Below are 22,160 nucleotides of genomic sequence, written 5' to 3'. Positions count from 1 at the left end.
AACTTGTAAACAGGTAAAATCATCATTTGAAACAAAACTTGTAAATTGAATCAGCAACGTAAAATGAAACTGAAAATATAACGCTCGGGGCCTCGAGTTCCACTTCAGTAATAAATTAGACAGCCCTTGAAGAAGCGTCCGTGACTGAATTGTATTATGAGTTCTTACAAGGATAGTTCGGTAATCGATGTCACCGGATTATTTCTATCGGATTACGGAGAAGGATTTAGAGATAATCTATTCAAGGATCTACATATATGTAAGCTTGTGTGGGTTTGACGATGTCGTTTGTGAGAAATATACTATCGAATAGTGTCGGTTTCATTCGGGTTAAAGATCTATTTTAGATAAAAATCTGGTCATGAACATACATCATATGAATAGGAGACTTGAACTACAATTTACGGAAGAATTGCTGAGATTCTTGGAAATGTATGCCATGTATGTCAACCTGTAACCGACCGCCGTGTTATAAACGCTTTAATACTCTATAATCTATAACCCATAGCGAGTCGCAAAAAGAATTTGTCCAACAGTACTGATGGAATTTCTTATTAGTGATATTAACAGTTATTGTGGAACTTATAAAGAATCAAGTTCGCAGACACAGAAGTCAGAGCAGAAACAAGGATAACATTGTAAATTCGAATGTTAGATACCAGATACGTAATACCATGAAAAATCCTTTTATAATAAAAAGTATTTTATTCTATTTTTTTATCTTGCGGGCCGGCAAGGCGGGGGCGGCTATTGCAGAACATTCTTCCCAACTGTACTGGCCGTCGTCGTGTTTGGACTCTACTACCACTTACCATCAGGTGGAGTAGAGTCATTTGTCCTCCCTGCAAATATATAAAAAAATATTTTTTTTTATTTATTATTGACTTTTTGGCATATGTGAATTCATTTCAGTTTGTATCACTAAATAAATATTCCTTTCCATTGAGATTAAAAAGGTATTTTCAATCTGACATTTGGGAACGTTCAAGCCTCGCCTACAATGTTTGTAGCACAAAATTAAAGGAATAATAAAACTCCCAGCACCAATTCCTCTCCGTAACTTGTTATTGCGTAAATTTTTCCCAAGCCGTTTGTCGCCCGAAACAGCTGACAATCTGCGGAGACGAAATTGCGAATATTCTATGATGATATTGTCTTGATAACTTTCATGTTCCTCGTAGTATTCTTCCTTTTAATATTGTACACGTAGATATAAACACAGTCATTTTGAAGATTGAAAAATTAGGATGTTCACTAAGGATTAAGGCGGGAGAGTGTTCACATGCCTACCTATACATACATTTTTTTTTATAGAATAGGAAGGTGGACGAGCATATGGGCTACCTGATGGTAAGTGGTCACCAAACGCCCTTAGACATTGGCATTGTAAGAAATGGCAACCATCGCTTATAGCCAATGCGCCACCAACCTTGGGAACTAAGATTTTATGTCCCTTGTGCCTGTAATTACACTGGCTCACTCACCCTTCAAACCGGAACACAACAATATCAAGTATTGCTGTTTTGCAGTAGAATATCTGATGAGTGGGTGGTACCTACCCAGACGAGCTTGCACAAAGCCCTACCACCAGTAAAAACATATGTCTATTTGAGCAGTCATTCTGTGTTTTAATTAAAATAATTGAATAGTGGTGTGATCACTTATAAAGTTGAGCATTTCTGTGTTTGCAAAGTCTCCAACAATATAATTAAATATTGTGTAGTTAATTCAATAAACTTTTGTAACGTCAACGACGTGTAATTTTGCATTTTTCACTAGAATATGGTAAGGGGCGGTCTCTATAAGGTGATATTTTAAACACTAAGTATTTTTATCGGGCCGAAACCGAAACCAGAAATTACGATTCTGCAGCCTATATAATACATGGTAATGGTAAAGACAACACGACACGACAAACACACTTAACGACGCACATAAGCTTTTTGACGTCAAAAGCTTTAAGCGTAAACGACATAAATTCTAATTAATTAAATAAAAATTATATTAACATTATTTTGAGGATATCATAGATAAAGTTTATGTAAAATCTATTTTATATAGAAAAATAATTATGTCAAAAATGCAAAGAGCAACCTGACGTACCATTTAGTTGTATTGTGTCATATTCGTAACGTGTGTCTGTCGTTGCCTTCTATTATATTATTGATGTCGTATCTAGTTGTTATTTCTTGTAAAACAGATTCAAACATGTCGTTAGCTGATCTTGTTATTGATATTTTGTTTGTAAAATGTTCCTTAAATACGTTGTATCTACATTACGTTTGTCATACGTTATCATTTGTAATTATTTGTCAATACTCTCTGTGTGTATGAACTACCTTATGATAATTATTAATCGTCAGGATTATTACATTCGACTATGCTGTACCTGAGCTATTAAAAAACGCCGAAATGGCCCAGTGGTTAGAACGCGAGAATCTTCACCGATAATCGTGGGTTCAAACCCGGACAAGCACCACTGAATTTTCTTGTGCTTAATTTGTGTTTATAATTCATCTCTAACACTTCACATACGCAAAATCAGCATGACCCATGTACCATCGTTCATGAATCTTTTCCAAAATTTGCCGAACAAACCTGGGCCAGCGTGAGATAATATTTATTATTATTATATTTCATAGAGAGGAATTTACTAATATTGATCCAAATTTGCTAAGACGATTCCATAAACGTTTAAAATAGCTTAAGTGATCCAAGATCGTGTATATCTAATGACCGTCAAATTGCTAACACGACGAGATAATAAAATTATCAAACATTTGTAAAGATTAAAATCAAACAGACGGTTTTGACAATTTTGCTCCTTAATCTGAAATCTGACATTGAAGCTTCCGGTCATTTCCATGCTCGACTATTGAATTGTAAATAACTCTCGCTAACAAGTTGTAAGGAAACATTAAACATAAAAGGACAGAAATCCTCTTTTTAAAACTTGTTAAAAATATTCAACATTTCTTAATGAAAACTGCAACACGTCACACTTTTGAGAAAATTTAAAATAATTCCTTACCTTTTTTCAAAATATAGCATCGGAGTTTTGCGTGTCAGGATTTTTATGCCAGAGATAAAAAATCTAGAACATAAGTTGAAATTGCAGCTTCCACGGAAACGCCTCGGGGACCGGAGGTTCATTATTCACTCTCCCTCGAGGTCTCGTAACCTACGTCCAGTTAATTTTATCTGCCTCCTGCGGTTAGATTGTCCTGATCAGCGTTTTCTATTACTTTTCAAATTATAGTGTTATCTTGCATTTAAAAGAAAATGGACCTAAGTATTAGAAAAAATACTCGTATCTACTTAATTAATTGTTTATTTTTTACTTTGATTAAAAGTCATGAGTATTATTGGCCCAGTGTGTACCGGAGGCTTAAGATACTAATACTTAAGTACTTGATGATTTCTTAGTTTTTTTCATTCAGTTTCATTGTATATATTATGAAATGTTTCCAGTTACAATTGGATAACGCGACAACGTATTTATTATGGTTATACTATATGAAACGATGAGATTTTTATTAAATAGATAGAGGTAATATCGCAGTTAATAAATCAATTTGCTCAAATTCAGATTATAATATGATTAAATTTGATTTGATATTCAACTCAATTCAACTGAAAATTCTGCATAATTACGCTTGTATTATAATATTTGGAACGAATATCGTCTCATCGGCTCATATGCAATATAATTTAAACTAATAAATCTATATACTTTTATTTAAAATAATTGTTGACTAAATAGCTCGAAATTATTTATTTACTTGCTACGTAATTGTGGTCGCATTTAATCATTGGCCATTATATAGATAACGTTAAAATATTTTATATCGGAATGAAGTTTAAATTATAAATAGTTAGTGAATAATTAATGTTGCAGCGCGATGTTGAATTTTTTATTTCTTGCATTTTCCATTTAACTATTGTTGATAGCAACACATATAATAAATAATTGTTTGAATGAATTTTAATCGTGAAAAATATTTTATAATACTGAACACCATTTTGCTGTTGTAAAAATAAAGTGTAATAGTTACAAAAGGTTTTAAAGTAATCTACGATAAAGCGCTACCAACGCTTCTGGCCGTCCATTTTACCGATTTGTTTTTTAAAGATAAAAGATGTATTTGATTATTTGAATCTTAATCGAAGGGCATAAATCTAGACAAGCGCCACATTTTCTTGTGTTCGGTGGAATAGGTTTCAAACCTTTTCCTTAAGAAGAGAAGTGCCCTCTGACCAGTAGCAAAATGGTCAAACTATGGATCTGTATTGACTTTTCCTTTACTCAACAATTTACTATCAGATTTTTTTTAGAAGATAGGTCCTTGATAATTTTGATTCATATCAGGACTGGAGCGCGTTGGAATAAATTCCAAACCGGATAGAGATTAAATATCTTAAGGAAGACAGACGCGTTTGGTTAACAGTGGAATATTTACGGCTACCTTATGTAATTTTTTCGTCGTAACAATGTATTTTTTTTCGTTCAATGTTAATTGAACGAAAAAAGTTAATTCTTTTAATCGTTGTGTTTAAGAATATTTCAAGTTTGATCCAACATGACTGTGTTATCGACAAAATAAATGTAATTAGGTACACATTCTTTGATATTGTTGATCAAAATATCAATATCACTGATCTCTTATTGAGTTTCCATCACCTTCTTTGCCATTTCTTGCTCGTAAAGGTTAGTACCAAAATAAGTTCTATCCGTATTGTATAGAACTTTATCAAAAACAAAAAAAAACAAGTGTATATAATGAGAAATAATAGCAAAATATAGGATATAGGTAGTGTAAGGGATGATAAAATGTCAAAAAATGAATACGTTCTTCAGCATATAAAATACACATCCATCAATTTAAATCATCCAGTCTCTTCGAGCACAAAGTTACTACTCAAGTTGGTTTAATGTAATAACTATGTGTGAGACTACTGTTTGATTTGCTCTTACTAAATCTTGGTCTAATATTGAAGAATACTCTGGAACTGTTCCTTTGTCGTCTCGTGTTGTTGTATGGTAATGTCTAATTTATTATATTTATACCAAGTCATCAGTCTGAACTTCGCGTGCAAGTTAGCGGAAGTATTGTCATGTTGTTTATCTTCTCTGAAGCTAAAATACGAAAACAGTTGTAATTTAGTATTCATATAGAATTAAGTAACCCTATTTATTTATTTATTATTAGGAAGACTATCAAGAATGTGATATGATGTTGAGAAGGATTTCGACCCCGGCGGCTATTCTCAATGAAGATGTAGCTACTTCGCTTTATATATTATTGTAAATAAACGTTTTAAAATAAACAATGACACGCAAACCTAACTAAATAGTGAAATTAGCAAGTGGATTTGGGCTTTTGATTTGCTCTTATAACCCAATGCCAATCCGTCACAATAGAAGACAGATCAGGCGAGAACCAAGAGGACCCTGCACGTGTCTGATAAATTTAATACGTAAGTGTTTTCATCAACTGACACTCGTGCTTCATGAAATAAATTTGAAGCTGACTCTTTATGAGGAGACCCACCAACCTCGGGTAACATTTACTGGTTGTTAGTTTACTTAACGCTAATTCTAATTCCGATATTGTTTACACTATTTCTCAAGAACACATTTAAATGTTGCATTGTAGTATTCTTCATCAGCTACAATCTTCAATTTGTCACGATTTACAGATTTTTATTTGAAAAGCACTTAATCAGAGAAGACTTTCTGTATTAATCGATACCCTTAAACACCAAGTTAATTAGATAAATAGCGGCTTCTTTAAAACTGCTTTATAAAGTCGTTCGAACAAACAAAGCCGCGTGTCCGAGCAATCATTTCTCCCCCACGTGTTGAAGTACTCTTTAATCAAACCCTGATTTATTGTAACACGTTGAATGATTGTAATGATAGCCGAGGGTGTCGTATTCGAAGAAAAAAAATACATATTCAACAGTGATACGAGCCTTTTTTGCATAGCAGTCATATTTAAATCGGCAAACTATATAAGAACTATTATGTGCAAAGGAATTACAACCTTAATGCTTTGTTAAAAGCTACATTTTACATAAATGAGCGAGCTTAGAGAAACGAAAATCGTTTCAAAGTAATTTCAACCGAAATGTAATACATTAAGATTCATTTAATACTAAAACGTACGTGTCTAGCGGGCAATTTCAAAGGACGCTACGATCATTTTAAAACAATTTATATACATATTTTGTTTAAAATTAATAAGATTCGTAATTTTGCCTTGCGTAGCTTGCGGATGTCAGTGTACCTAATTTGAGTTCTAACTTACTTCTTTTATTACCATTACGTGCTATTTATTTTATCTTTTGAATTAAATCCATTTTAAAAGTTTTGAAATTGTTAGTCCCTTATTGCAAGGAAGCAAATCTAAACAATAGGTATAAATTGTACAAAATTTTACGATTACGATTAACCAATTTTTTACACCCGTCGGCGCCGAGATCCAGAACACGCGAATCTTAACCGAAGGTTGAGGTTTCAAGCCCAGAAGTGCAGAAGCACATCTGGGTTTAAATGTTTATAATTGATCTCTTACTCTTACGTTGAAGGAATCCTTCTACCAACACGCATTGTCGCAGCGTGGAGTAGTATAAACATGATCATAGACCTTAAAACTTTTCCTCCAAAGAAGAGATAGGCAATTACAGCCTGTTACATTAACGCGTTTCGACAAAGTTGCAATAGTCTGCAGCACATGATCGTATAACCCGAATAAAATAAATATGAAATGGATAACTCATCATGTGAACATTGTGTTTTGCGGATATATGTATATTAGTTTATTAAAAAACTTACGACATCACCCCCTTCGTGAGATTAAGTTCACTTAATCTGCCCAATGGACAATTCAACTTCTGATAATACGGTTAAGTAATGTCCTAATGTTTCAAGGTTCCACTGACTGGACTGTGAAGTCAGGTATATTTTGGTGTATGTCTGTTTGTAAAACATGACGTTTAATTAATCGACAATCATTGCACGCCATCTGGCGGGCGAAGTCTCTGGAATAGAATATATAAAATAAAGTTTTACTATTAATATTCTACACATATTCAATAGAAAGTTCTCGACTTTCTCAGGAAGTACTCTAAATGTTTCCTTCCACACTTCTTAACTCAAGACCATACTTGTCAAACAAATGTACACCGTATATAAATATCATAAAACTTAAAATCCATTGGTATTACCCGATCACGTCTATCCGCTTGGCGAATTTGAGGAAGATTCAAATGAAAAGCGGCTCTAATTCAGTGGTTTAAAATTGAATTCCCTTTGACATGTAACGTTGTTAAGTAAAAATGACATTTACAGTAAAAGGATAAAGCTTAAAATGAAAAGTACTAGTTTTATTGTTAGCAATTTGTCTCTTCTTTGTGACATGTCCCGCAGCATCTCCAAGTTTTGTTTTATAAGAAATACGATTATACGAAGCGGTGTTAACGTTTTATGTTATGATTTTACTCGAATTATACAGACGTCCCGATTTTTAGAAAAGTTTCCGTTCAAAAACATTTTTGGGACATCGGAAAAAGATACGCCAATGGGCAAATTTTACTAACTTAAAATTTAGAAGTTGTGAGTCTAGGCTTTTCGTTTCTTATAATTATTGCATTTGTTGATTTTATATAGACGTTTCTAATTTATTATCTCTCCAGTATAACTTCGTATTATTTTTGTATTACAATTTTTAAAATTAAATTTAATAGAACAATTTTTAATTTAATAGAACAATTTTCTGTCTGTGGAGTTGACACATTTGTTCAGATAGTATAATATGATGTAGAGTAACAGCCTGTTAATGTCCCACTTCTAGGCTAAGACCTCCTCCCTTTTTTTGAAATTAGACACATGCAGGTTTCCTCACAATGTTTTCCTTAACCGTCGAGCATGAGATGAATTATAAACAAAAATTAGGCACAAGATAATTCAGTGGTGCTTGCCCGAGTTCAGTGAATCTTCAACGACGTCACGATGATCGTGAGATCGTTTAAGATTCACGTGTTCTAACCACTGGGCCATCTCGGTTTCAGATTAATATGTTATATGCATTCAATAATGAAAATTACCTTAAAATTGCCAAAGCTCGCCAGATACGTCGGACAGTGTCGAGGCTGCCTTTTGGTAGATAATGTTACATCACGTTAAATCATTTTGAACGTAATGTAACATGTTACCTAGGTTATTAATAGCGAGACGAGCTTGTTCGACGAATCCCTTTTGCGTGTTGCATAACAAGTCAGTACAGTCGACGTGTCGTTGCGAACACACGCATCTGAAATTTATCTCGAAGGTTGCTACTCACTAAAGCATGAGAGTGTCTGAGATTGATTCATGGGATCTGTTCATTGTTTGAGATCGAATAAAAAATCGAGCACCTTGACTCATAAAATCGATTCTTTGCTTAATCTATTTCACATTATCAACCCTATTTGGAATTTCTATTCGATATGTATATTCCATATATGTATATGTGACAAGATGGACCGACGATTTAAAAAAGGTGGCAGGTTCGGGATGGATGCGGACTGCCCAAGATCGGGATGGTTGGCGTTCTATGGGGGAGGCTTTCGTCCAGCAGTGGACGGCAAAAGGCTGAAAAGAAAATGTATTTTCTGTATTACTGTCTCCCATATTCTCTGCGTATGATGTCTTGGCATAGTTGTAGTATGTTATTATTATCGTATGATTCCTATGTTACTTAGTTATTTTACGTATTTACGTAGTTATCGCTTTATTTTATTAACTTTATAAGTTAACAGGTTCAACTTTAGATCTAGGACTAATAACAAAGACATTTGTGTTTTTAATTCTCTTCTTGCTGAAAAAAATCTCGTGAACATTTAAAGTGACAAAGGTGACATCATGAGAATACCTGCCTGCATGCGTTGGATGATTTCTTAATTTATTTTATTATTGCACTCGTTACTTTTTTGTATTTACCTTTGTTTATTTTGGTTAAGGAGTAACTAAAGTAATGATATTGATTAACTATTATTTATGTATTAATTGATGTTTTTCATATAGTCGATCGTGAAATGGAACACCGCGGTATAAATGTGACATCGTTAGATTTTATTTTATGTTCGGCGCTCAAATTACAGTACAATGTATTAACGATGTAACACGTTGACAGATGCAGCGTCCGTGGAGATGAGCGCGCGCGGTGCATCGCTCCGTCTCGCTCGCACTCACCCCGTCCCCCTCCCGCGCGCACGATGACGCGCTGCGCTCTTCTAACCACGCTCTATTGCACCATTCTTATTGGTAAGTAATTTAATAATTTATTAAAAAAAGTACGAGGGTACATCTTCAAAGTTTGATGACTATTCTTTCAGCGGAGCTGTGTTTTCCTTTTTTTTTATTTGAAAACAACTTGACAATTAATTAGTCCATTATACTATATTTCAATGGCAGAGGGGCAAGATAAAGTAACCTTAGCAGTGTTATTAGCAAATTACAAGGAATATCTTTATTTGTCTCCTTCTGTCATTGGAATAGTCTTTAGATTCAAACGATTATATTGATAGTGTTCATAGAATCGATTGCAGAATTAAAGAAATTAAAAATATAAGCTTAGCTATCTATGCAATGTATTTTAATTTAAAACCATATATTTAATTAATATATATACATAGTTTTAAAACAAAAACCTTTTCGGTCGAGTTGATTTATTTCCAGATATATTTTTCGCTAAAAAGCCGAGATGGCCCAAAGGGTAAGAACGCGTGAATCTTAACCGATGATCGTGGGTTCAAACCCGGGCAAGCACCACTGAATTTTCATGTGCTTAATTTGTTATTATAATTCATCTCGTGCTTGACGGTTAAGGAAAACATCGTGAGGAAACCTGCATGTATCGAATTTCACTGAAATTCTGCCACATGTGTATTTCACCAACCCGCATTGAAGCAGCGTGGTGGAATAAGCTCCAAACCTTCTCAAAAAGGGAGAGGAGGCCTTAGCCCAGCAGTGGGACATTCACTGGCTGTTACTGTACTGTACTGTTATATTTTTCGCTAACACGTCCGAACGCTGGGGTGTTGCTCTATAAGAAAGCACGGTTACGTTGCGGGCACTGGTGACGGCGACACAACCCCGATCATAGAATTAAATATCAAGTTTAATGCTATGATCTAAATTATAACTATTGAAATAAAACGCAATAATAAGGCAGACACGGAACTCATCGTAGAACATAATCGTGAAATGTCAGAAAGTGATATACGATATTGATTATAATATATGAGTATGTTATATAATAAATATAATATATCACTGTTGGCTTTAAACATTTCACCAGTGGCGAAGTAAGTTCCTACAGAACTTGCTGGTCGAAGAATTTTAGGTAAAGAGTGTTACCGACTTTAGATATATCATTGTTTTAATAAAGCGGAAATATACAATATTTTAATAAAACACAAAACTATATCCTACAAATATTTTAGTATCTCAATTGATTCTTTCCGTTTAGATCGAAATATTTATTTTGATTAATAATATAAGTTTTATTTTGACTCGAAATTAAACTTATAATAAAAGTCGGAAAACCAGCCATTCGTTTGCTAGATACCGAGCAAGAAAGATGTGCTAACAAATAAATAATTGTAATACAAAATTACTAATTGTCTTTAATTATAATTCAAAACCTAACGTCCTTGAAGTAAAGTGCAGTAGTGAAAAATAAAGCGTTGTGCAGTTTGTGACTAAGCTAATAAGACAAGGCCGTAACAAGAGATTGACAAGTGTCTATGTCACTTCTAATTCATCGTTCTATGTTATCTGTTCTAGAAACTTGTCTCACCCTCCTGTACTCTCTGTAGCGGAGCCGGCGCCCGGCAGTAATCTGTCAATGCGACGTCCGATTCAATCAACTGACATCCATTTTACGCTGTTACGCTCATATAAGAGAAGCGATTTTATTAGCGGTTAGCGGACTAGAACTTTCTAAAAACAAGATAGGTCGACCTAGCTAAGATTATAGATCATAGATTATACATTGATGTATAGTTTATCCATAATCGAACAAGTCGAGCGATGCTCGATCGCCTATGTACTTTTATTTAAAAAAAGTTTAATCAAGAAAAGAATATCATTATTTATTTAAAATGAGATAATATGAAGATAATTATTTAAATTTTTAATTATAATATTTATAATATTATTAAAAATATAAGTTATCTCTTCTCTATGTATTTCTTTAACACTTGTATATAAGCGCAAATATTTACAAATTCTATATAATTTGGTTTATTGCTTCCACTATGTAATGAGCGCGAAAATAAAACATTTTATCTTTCACGATGAGTTATTCGCGTTCGCTTGTATCATACGAGTATGACCTATTTTTCGATCGCTTTGCTTGTCATGAGGAAAATGGAAACGTGCTCAGTGGCGCAAGTAATAACTCTTAAACATCGCAGATATATTGAAATATTAATATTTGTAAAATTATAGATGTATTTGCAGCTGTCTATTCATAAATATTCTGTATTGAAGATAATAATATATCATTTTGAAATAATATCACCCTCGATAAAAACTTCATCATATTATATACGTTGTTTGAAATCAAACCAAGTTTTTTTTTGTAAAATCAACTTCTAAAAGACTAGAAAAGCAGCGAAAAAATAAATTATAATTATAACAATTTTTTGCAAGATAACAATAATATAATATAATAATATCCTGGGATATTTTTCACACACGGCCATCTTATCCCAAATTAAGCTTGTACAGAGCTTGTACTATGGAAACCAGATAACTGATATACTACATATACTACTTTTCTTTTTGTAAATACATACTTATATAGATAATTGCACCCAGGCTCAGGACAAACAGACATGTTCATGCACACAAATGTCTGTCCTGGGTGGGAATCGAACCCGCAACCTTCGGCGTGAAAGGCAAGTATCTACCAACCACACCAGCCGGCTCAAATAAGATAATGTACACAACTTTATATAGCTCACATATTACGCTAATCTCTTAATTATTAAACATTAACGCTTGCGGACGCACACACTCAGGCATTTAAAAAATAATCAAGCAGTTTTACTCTTTGAATTTGTTCGAATAAAATAAAACGTGTACAGTATTAAAAAAAACCTTCGGCTTATAAGAAAAGATAATGAAAATATATTCTAAAGCAAAGAGAATTTCTGTTTAAGAAGCATGTACAAGGAGCGCATATCGGGGTACTGTAAAAGCTCGAGTGGGTGAGTACTTGTTCAAGGCGCTGTAAAACGTTCGTATAGAATTACCATACAGGATTCACTGCCTCGAGCGTTCTGTTGGCCTGGTACATTTACTCTAAGTATGTATATCATTAAGATATTTTAACATTCCCCTCTTTCTTTATCTTTTCCGTTTCCTTATTGTAAAATTGTTTTCGCATGTTAAGGAACTTTCTTATATCTCATAAGGAGTGTTTTTATAGAAAATCTATGTGGTTTAATATTTTTATTATTTATTTTTAAGAAATGTAATGTAACAACTACTGTCGCGGATTATATTTATTTGTAAAAATTACATTACTTATAAAAATAAATAATTTTATACTTTATGTATATTCAATATTTTTCAAAGCATTAATTACATTAATTTTTAATGAATTATTATTTAAAAAAATCTGCCATTATCATTTTTTAAGCAATCGTGATCAATCAAATTATCATTTTTTAATTTATTTCTTCAAAAACTTTACTTATGTTCCAAAATATTGATTTCGGATATTTTTCATGGCATAGATAATCAAAGTTTCCGGCAACTCGAATGGCTAAAAGTTTCATACGTACGCTGGCGATGTCGCAGGCAACTGCTTGTTATAGATTCATTCATATTAACTGATACCGAGCTTAACTAACTACTGTATTTATAAAGCAGATCAGGGCATTTAATTCAAATAGAATTTTAGGGGAAAACAAAACATATGGGAATTGTACCATTGCTCGAATAAATGGAGTTGAGATTAGCCCAAATAGAACAATGGATATAATTTCTGTCTAAAAGGGTATAAAGGCAAATCCTCGCACGCAATATTCATTTTATTGATAAAGGAATTAGGATTATTTTAGCATGAGCTAATATTTCAACTGATCTTGTTTTGTGATTAATATGAGTAATTTATGTTTAGGAAAACACATACAGAAGTTGTTCTACATAAAACCTATTACATAATGATGTTCATAACATATTTTAGGGTAACTTAGGAGTCTTTATGTTTCACCAACCCTCATTTAAAATAAGTACTTAAATTAATTTTAACCTTTGCCTCTTCTTATTATTCTTTTCTTTTGTTTACACTTGTGAATAACAAGAAGAAAATGAAAACCAAAATTGAGTTAAACATTATAAAAAAAAACACACACAATGTAAGCTGATGCTCAGAAATGATTTTACTTAAAATCTTTCATTCATTTCATAAAGCAATTATAAGTGTGTCGGATATCAATCATCCGCTTGAAGCAACCAGACATTCTTCCAGAACGAGTGGGACTCCACGAGATTGCACAACTCACAATATTCGAAGTGAAGTTCCTACTTAATAATATTTTAATACATAAAAGGAATGGCCCGTTTTCTTATATTAAGGATATCATTTTCTCCCCTCTATTCTTTTATCGGTATAATCAAGATGTTAGACGCAATTTTATTCGGTTTAATTTATATATACTTCATATATCCGCTAAAACATTTCACAAAGCCGGCAGTTGAGCACAATTTGCATCGAAAAAACAACTGGGATTCCCGCAATCTCCAAAACTGCCTTACAAAGACACATTCCCTATTTTATTATCGGAAATCGTATATTCCTACCCCCTCTACAAATAAATTGGGACTGTATCCCCGGGGATTTGATTTCAAATTCGCTTGTCTCCAACAATATCGTCTAATCCGTACAATCAACAGAATTCCATGGCCCCTATCTTGCCAACCATAGAATAAATGCGGCAGAAGCGCTATTGTTGAATATCTCTAAAAGCTGTTTTCATCTCTAATCTTATAAAACGCTGTGTTTGCTAAAATATTTCGCTCCCGGAGGGGCTAGATAGGGTAATGCAATGCGTTGGTTTTCGTTTTAATTGTTAACTAGTTGGATTAATTAACTAATTTTAACGGTTTAATTAAAATTCTGATGTTCCCAGTTAAGATGTCACTAGCTATGAGAAATATATAACTGGGCTATCACTATTAATTGATGTTTGTTTCGCAGGTGGTTATTCATTATAATATTCTTATTAAATTTGGAAATTATTCCTCTCAAGTACTCATGTGATGAGATGCTGCTACTTATATTCTATGTAATTTTATATGATGTTACAAAATAAAACATCAAGTAAAGTAATGGAACTGATAACCACCGCACATTATTCAGTTAAGTTAACTTAAGTTTAAATGGAGATTATTTAACATTGCGTTGCTCGGAAACACACTTTAAAAAGTAATCGAATCGATAGCACTAACGAATAGCCATATAAGCCGCCGATAAAGTTGCCGCTAAAACGATATTAAGTCCCCTTTTGTTTACTTTATTTAGAAATTATTTACCGAACATGAAATACTCGTGATAATTATTTCTACTAGTATTACGTAATATTTCAAATATTTTATGAGTGCTTCTGAAACGTCATTTTACAAGAATAAATAAAAAAATCGTATTGATGTTTATTTGAAGTAAGTTATTAAAAGTGTGAATTTGAGGATTAAAAGAAAAATGATATAGAATGTTACGAATAATCATTAAACATTTTTACCAGAACGACTTTCCATTGATTACCAAATCCTTAACCTGTTTCTAAAATATTTGAAACACTTAATATATAATTCAACTTTAAGATTTTGGCAAAATACTTTAAGTTTTAGAAGACTTTAACGTTATATAGAATAGGTTTAACTTAAATTGTTTATGTAACATTTTGTCTGTTTCAATCTAAGGTCTCTTGTAAACACTTTTGGAAGACGAAACATCATCGAAATGTATTTAAATTACTATCCTTTTTGTAAGCCAATAAATTATTATTTTACTTAGCAGATTAATAAATATAGAGCCTGTGTACAATTTCCCCGGCTGTCGAGTTATATTCCATGTGATTTTGGTTGTTAGACGTTTTTCCAACGACGTGTAGGACACACGTATTGTAATTGCTGTTGGAAAAAGTTAATAAATATAAGCACTGTAAACTGGTGTACTTAAACATTATTTAAACTTACTTTTTTAAATTCGAACGAAGAAGACAAAGTATTATATAAATATCATTGTACTTAATCAATAAATTTTAAGATTTCGGTTATTATAAGTGATTCGACATTAAAACGGTTCCTATCTATTTAACGAGTCGCATCTATTTTATCATCTATGATCAAACACGCTCCGTCGCAGCATTATTTGCAACGTGTCTGCGGAACACGCTCTGGGCGGTCACGGCGGCCATCTTGTACGCAATTCCACTAAATACTATTTGAAGTATTTTCTCGTCTTCAGAATAAATCAAGATATTGGTATAAGATATTTCTGTTGCCTGTTATTTTTTTCTTTATTTAAAAGATTGATAAAGTGTCCTGAAGTGTCGCTGAGGACGCCGTCATCTAACGCATGAGATGACGTCGTCCAAAGCATGAGATGAATTATAATCACAAATTAAGCACATGAAAATTCAGTGGTGTTTGCCCGGGTTTGAACTTACGATCATCGGTTAAGATTCACGCGTTCTTACCACTGGGCCATCTCGGCTTATACTATTATGGATGCTAGATAATAATGCTCTTGGTAACTAAGTCCGCCTTTTTTATAATATATATTTACATATGAACCATTTTATTAAAAAACGCTCTTAAAAATGAGAAAGTAGCAACACCTATAATGAATAATTACCGCTCTCTTTAATATTGATGAGAGCGGCTTCAGTTTTTAATCTCAACCCATGAATATATTAGCGGACCGACTTCATCTCGATTCCTTTAAAGATAACTTCCTCTTCGAGTTGAACTGAGATGAAGTAAGTTATTTAGAAAGCTATTAAATGAAAAGGGTATAAAATTTTTATAGCTTTGAATATAATACATAGCATTTGCATCTTGTATAAATAATACAGATTTGATATACTATACAAGATTTTTGTGCGACGGTATCACTCTTCCTATACGGTAAGTAATATACAGGCCATATTATTTATTTATTAATTTTTTTGCTATTGCCTCATGAATTAACAGTAATAATATTATTTTATACTGAACATATTATTATTATTCCACAAAAAAAATCAGTAGAGCGTTGTTTGAGTAATAAGTATTGTTTCATATACAAATATGGGTGCCAATGAAAATAATGGGAGGAGGATAGATTTTTGGTTGGAAATACATTATTATGTAAAGAATAGCCAATGTTAAGGTAAACAGTTATTTATTGAAACTTTTATAAGTAAGATGAGTGAGTGAGATCCTATCGTTATTCATAACAGGCGAGTTCATTTTATAAAATGTGTTATTAACCGAAATACTGATTTAATAATATCACCCTGATGGAATTCTTTACTTGCTTTCCGAGGCAGAGGAGTGTGACACTGCTGGTTTTCTCACTCTGGCTACGGCTGATAATTTATTAATAGATAAATACAGTATCTTATAATTTAGGCACGATCCGGGATATGGACTCTGTGCGTGCATTATAAGCTAACTACTAGACTAACGGGATATTTGATATAATTTACATCTAAACATAAATAACAAACTTGTATCACTCAATTGAACTCAACACATTTTCATTTCTTTTTTTTTTTTTAAATTAAAACGTAAATGTCTCTTGTTTAAAACTTTAATGACGTAGCGATTATAAGATCAATAAGCTACGACATCGCTACGAGCGCTACGCAAGTGATAACCTTTGTCTTCGTTTTAACAATGATGTATTCTTATTATAGAACTTTATTATTTTTAAAAGAATTGTATATTTAGACGGTGATGAATTAAAACCTCAAAAACTCAATTTGTTCTAAACACTGAATAAAACACACCCAAGTAGTGTAGCCAAGATGTACAAATGAGATACTTCTATTCAAAAGTGAGCCGAGATGGCCCCGTGAGTACAACTAAGTAAATTGCGAGTTCAAATCCGTGTAATCATTGCTAATTTGTGTCTATCATTTATTGAGATCGGGGACGTAGAAAAATAACGCGAGAAAACTTGCATGTGTCATATTACATTAAGCCACATGTTTGTTGACCAATCCGCACTGGAGCAGCGTGGTGCAATAAGTTCTCATTAAGAGAAGAGGGGTTGTCCAGTTTACTATGACTATCCAAATGTAAAGTAAGATATTTCTTACTACCGCCTTGTACTTAATACTAACTTTCTTATTTCATTCTAAATAATGATGATAATGAAGAAAACCTAAAGTAAAATCATAAATGTTGATAACATCCGTGGTTACTATAAAATATTGAATACATAGCAATTACATTATTGGTTCTAAGTTCGCTTAAAGCGTTTCTTAAAAATATTTATTCGATTGTATACTAATACAACAAGTATAAACTTTAATTATACAATCGATAACTTGGGATAGATCTCCAAGTAATTACAGTACTCTAACTTACTACGTCGCAGTAGAAACAGATATGAATCGTCTCCGTTCGTTGTTAGAGTCTACATTCCAATGGGAGCTTGGTTTAATTATTCTTGAATAAAAATATTTCAATTGTAAATATAATGACTTTGTATTTTGTATAGAAGTAACAGCCTGTAAATGTGGGCTGGTCTAAGGCCTCTCAAACTGAAGTTGAATAAGATAAATTTAGGTTTCCTTCACCGCCAAACACGAGATGAATTGTAACATAATTCAAGTACATGAAGATTGAGTGGTGCTAGCCTGGGTTTGAATCCGTAATCATCGGTTTAGATTCACGCGTTCTAACCACTAGCCCATCTTGGCTCGGTATTATTATCTTAATGTTGTTTCACAAATGCAATATATTTAAATAGTTTTACCAAACGAGCGATATTAACTACGATTTTTAAAATACCAAAGGTATTCATATATATGTGTGTGAATACGTATTCGGATGTGCGTATGTGTATTTCATTGTTCCACACATCTCAGGGTCTAATATCATTGACATTAAAATTAATTTTACCGGATTGTAAAAACGAGATCGTTAACTTTACATGAAATTCAACTAAATTTTTTTTTATTAAATTATATCTTAACAGGAATTTAATAGATTTGGTGGACGATATCACACCCAGACTAATTGCTGGATTTCTAGTGAATAGTTTAATTAGTAAAGTTAGTTGTAAACTTACAAGAACCTTGACATTTAGGTGACCGGTGGTTAGCATGTGGTATGTAATTGTATGGAACCCGTACTTTGTTTGTGAGTATATAATACATGCGTTATGTCAAAACTGTGTCACTTAATCTTAAAGAGCGGTAAAACAAAGACCTCGCTTGAAATCGACGCTATACTTTGCGATGTTAATAGAACTGCATGTCAAAATTTCCATCGCACAAAATTAAACGAGCAACCTAAAGAAATATCCCATTATAAAATTATCGAGTGAGTTCGCTCGGTAGGTTTTCGTAACCGCAGTGCTTCGAGTGCATTGGATGTTAATTAATGCACCGACAACAAAGGAAGCCAATGAGGGGCACCTATTACCATAATAATTTCTACAACAATCGACTTGCAATATGAATAGCGCGCAAAGTAAACGAATAATTATTCGAATCGGTTCAACTGTTTCGAATAATCGAAGTTATTGGGAGCCTGTTTGAATTTATTATTCGTGCAACAATAACTGTTTGTGATCACATCAGTCCACATTTGCTAGCGTTAATAACATAGTATATTGCAAAGTTTGCAGGGCATACGTTTGTTCATACGCGGAAATAACCGCTAAATGCATTTTATTCTGATTTTGATTTTAAATTACGCGTGTAAGTGTGTATCTCTGATATTGAATAGCGATGCCAAATAAATAATTTGTTATATATTAGTTATTGCACATTAAATTAAAAAAAAATGCTTTAAAAGTTTACGCCCGCGGTCAGATCAGGTGTGAGGTTAAAAGGTAATATTACGAGTAAATATAGTTATCATCGTTATGTAGATTCTACCGAAAACTAAAGTTTATGTAATAATTACTTTCAGGAAGCTCATATGTCAATTTGTCACTAAATATTTGAGCAAATATACATGTCTATTTTGTTTATACAGTATTTCGTTATCACAATAATTTGTAAAACATTGTTATATTGTATCAACATCGAGCGTCTTTGTGACTTCGCGACTGAGGGCGCGAAATGGTAGACAAAGTTGTGTGATTGTCTCCTTAGACTATTTTTATTACCGAAGTAAGAGAGTGTCCTGTGTCGAGTTTAATTGAAATCGATGAAGGAGAATAAGCAACAACAGAAGTACACACTTCGTCATCTTCAGCATTCGCTTGCTTTGCTTTTGCTTTGGTACATTAAATTGTGGTCGGCACAAATTATTTTCTTTTCCATTCCTCATAAATTCCAAAACTCCCTCAGTAAATCTTTTCTTGCAATCATAGTCAACATCATCATAATCCACATTTTTTTGGTTTTTCTCTGATAAACAGTTTCCTATTCGCCGGCCATTCTCAAGTTAATTTTTATCATTATAATTAGTAAGGCACGCTACAACTGGAAAACTTATACTTCTTATTTGTACGACCTGGATCATATAGGACCAAGGAGGCAAACGAAATCAAATTTATTAAACTGGTAACACATTGAATAGTCGTCTGAGGCATCCAAGATTTAATGTAGCGAATATAAAACTTAGGCACTTTGGGCACCTCGGGGCCGTGATCGATTGTATAAGTCAGATGTCACTGGGGCGGTATCGGCTCATTTGTATTGCAATTTATATCTCCTATAAATTGTTTCGATAATTGTGTTTGTTTTCGTGCGATGGCAGCCAAAGCTTTTGTTATAAATATATATTTTTACCGCGCCAGTATTGCACGATCTACTGAGTGTGACAGTAAATATTATGTTATTGGGATACATATAAATATTGAAAATATATTATACGTTCACAGAAGATAAGATCTTACTCGTAATTGTTCAAGACATTGTAATTCGTGTAAATTTAATTAAAAAAGATTCAGTAATTTGGAACTCGTACAGACAGGATAAGAAACAAAAACTCAGAAATCAAAGAAATCAATTAAAAAAAGTCTGCTAAGCAATGATAGTAAAATATTTAAAGCAATCTTTTATTATAAAAATTCATCACAATCAATATCCCAGAACGCAGAGATCCTTTAATCGAGAAAACATTTCATCTCGGGTTAATCCCCAAAAGGGAATCAAGGCAATAAGTATTCCTGCGCTAAGCTGAGACTTAAAACAACGAAGTAATTAACAGAAGAGTCAAGAAATGCTGAACTTGCGCCCGACCGGGTCGAGCTCAGCTCCAGATATATATTGCTCTTTTATTCATCTGGCCGTTGAACAGATTTATATTAAATATTATCTCAGAACTCATTATGTTTCCCCGGCATTTAATATCCGCAATAAATATATTGTTGAAGATTACGTATAATATTAATGATACCTTATAAGGCAATAGAAACCCGTAGTTTGGAGTATTTACACTAGCGTGTCAGTCCTGTGGATTATATCCAATGGCATTTCGACCCGCCCGAGTAAAGTTCAGGTCAAAGAACAGAGAGTGCACTCATACTTGTCCACACACCTGTACACTATAAAATGTCCCGCGCAGTTTCCTAGTCTTCGCTGAGGATCAGATTACTTAGATTAGAACAAGTCCTAACAGTTTTTTTAAGTACCAATCATTACTAACAACGAATTTATTATATATTGTCTGCTTATTAAATAAATTATCATAATTATGATTAATTACAATTATTTATTTAAAATACAATTGTGCAAAAGGTGGGTTTAATTGTCAACAAATTTTCTAGCCGGAAAGAACGTATTGTACTTTAATTTACTTTTAATTACTATTACTCGAATATGTTATAATTGTTTCTACATAAAATACTATGTCTAGAACATGTGAATCTTGACCGAAGAGTGCGTTTCAAACTCATGAATTAGCTCCAAATCATCCTAAGTAGGACAGTAGGCCTTAACCCAGAGGGACATTCACGGGCTGTTAATTTACTAAAATATTATTGGATACGAGTAAACTTTATGACCGTAACCCAAAACAATCGATTCGTGAAAGATAATATACCCCGAAGCGATTATGGTAAAAAGGTCGACTGAACAATTTTGTATCGTCAGGTACGACTCAACCCTTTCAGATTTATATTAAGTACTTGACAAATGGAGCATATCGCAGAACAATCGGAATAAACAACTTCCCAATTGCTTCCGAACGAATTGACCGTCCGGTAACGTTCGGATACGTTCGGATACGTTCGGTAACGCTTTCCGAATCCTGACCATTTTACAGCCGTTGTAAAATTTCCAATATCGCCTGTTTACTCAAACGATCATTCAATCCGTCGAATTGATGGAGCAACAAGATGAATTGATATTTATTTAGTTATTTCAATTGTGACTTTATGAATTAATTTTGTGATTAAATTAATTGGTGAACGAAAATATCGTGTTGAATTACTTAAATAATATTTCTTTCGATGGTGTAATTGTATATGCTGTAATAGGATTTCTAAAGTAAGAATATCATCAGCTTTTTTTAGTGCTCTGGCTCTCTTTAGTGCGGCAAGTAGTAGTTCGCACTCTGTGTTTAACTAGTACATATTATGTAAGATGACGATTTGATTGAATTATATGTATCGCAAAAGTCTTCTAATATCTCCTAAAAAACCAGATTTCTTAACAAAGTTTTTTATTTAAAAAATTCCATCAACCCAGCATCATCTATCGATATAATTCCGGGTGACGTTTCTATTATCCTCATCAATCTTTACGAATAACATTTTATGTGAAGACTCGTACGTGTTACAAGTATTAGTATATGTTATGTACGTAAGTTAATTAAAAATATTGAACCTATTTATTAGGTACTGATGGCAATAATTATGAACTAATCATGAAAATTACAATCGACCTTCATCCTATAATACTAAAAGCGAGCTAACTATTAAACTTAT

General features: G+C 32.9%; 2 protein-coding genes across 3 annotated transcripts in view; one reads left to right on the top strand and one right to left on the bottom strand.

Annotated features, from left to right (window-relative positions):
- Positions 1-22,160, bottom strand: part of LOC126778478 (uncharacterized) — a 254,188-nt gene that overhangs the window by 56,408 nt on the left and 175,620 nt on the right. The window lies entirely within an intron of this gene.
- LOC126778446 (uncharacterized) overlaps positions 1-22,160 on the top strand; it is a 79,034-nt gene that overhangs the window by 1,538 nt on the left and 55,336 nt on the right. For both annotated transcript variants that reach the window (XM_050501989.1, XM_050501988.1), the window contains exon 2: positions 9,177-9,307. In XM_050501989.1, the coding sequence (XP_050357946.1) occupies positions 9,259-9,307 (49 nt within the window). In that variant the 5' untranslated portion in view covers positions 9,177-9,258. The remainder of the gene's footprint in view (positions 1-9,176; positions 9,308-22,160) is intronic.

This window comes from Nymphalis io, chromosome 26 (assembly GCF_905147045.1).
Source record: "Nymphalis io chromosome 26, ilAglIoxx1.1, whole genome shotgun sequence".
NCBI lineage: Eukaryota > Metazoa > Arthropoda > Insecta > Lepidoptera > Nymphalidae > Nymphalis > Nymphalis io.
This window is presented reverse-complemented; position numbering and strand designations above follow the sequence as displayed.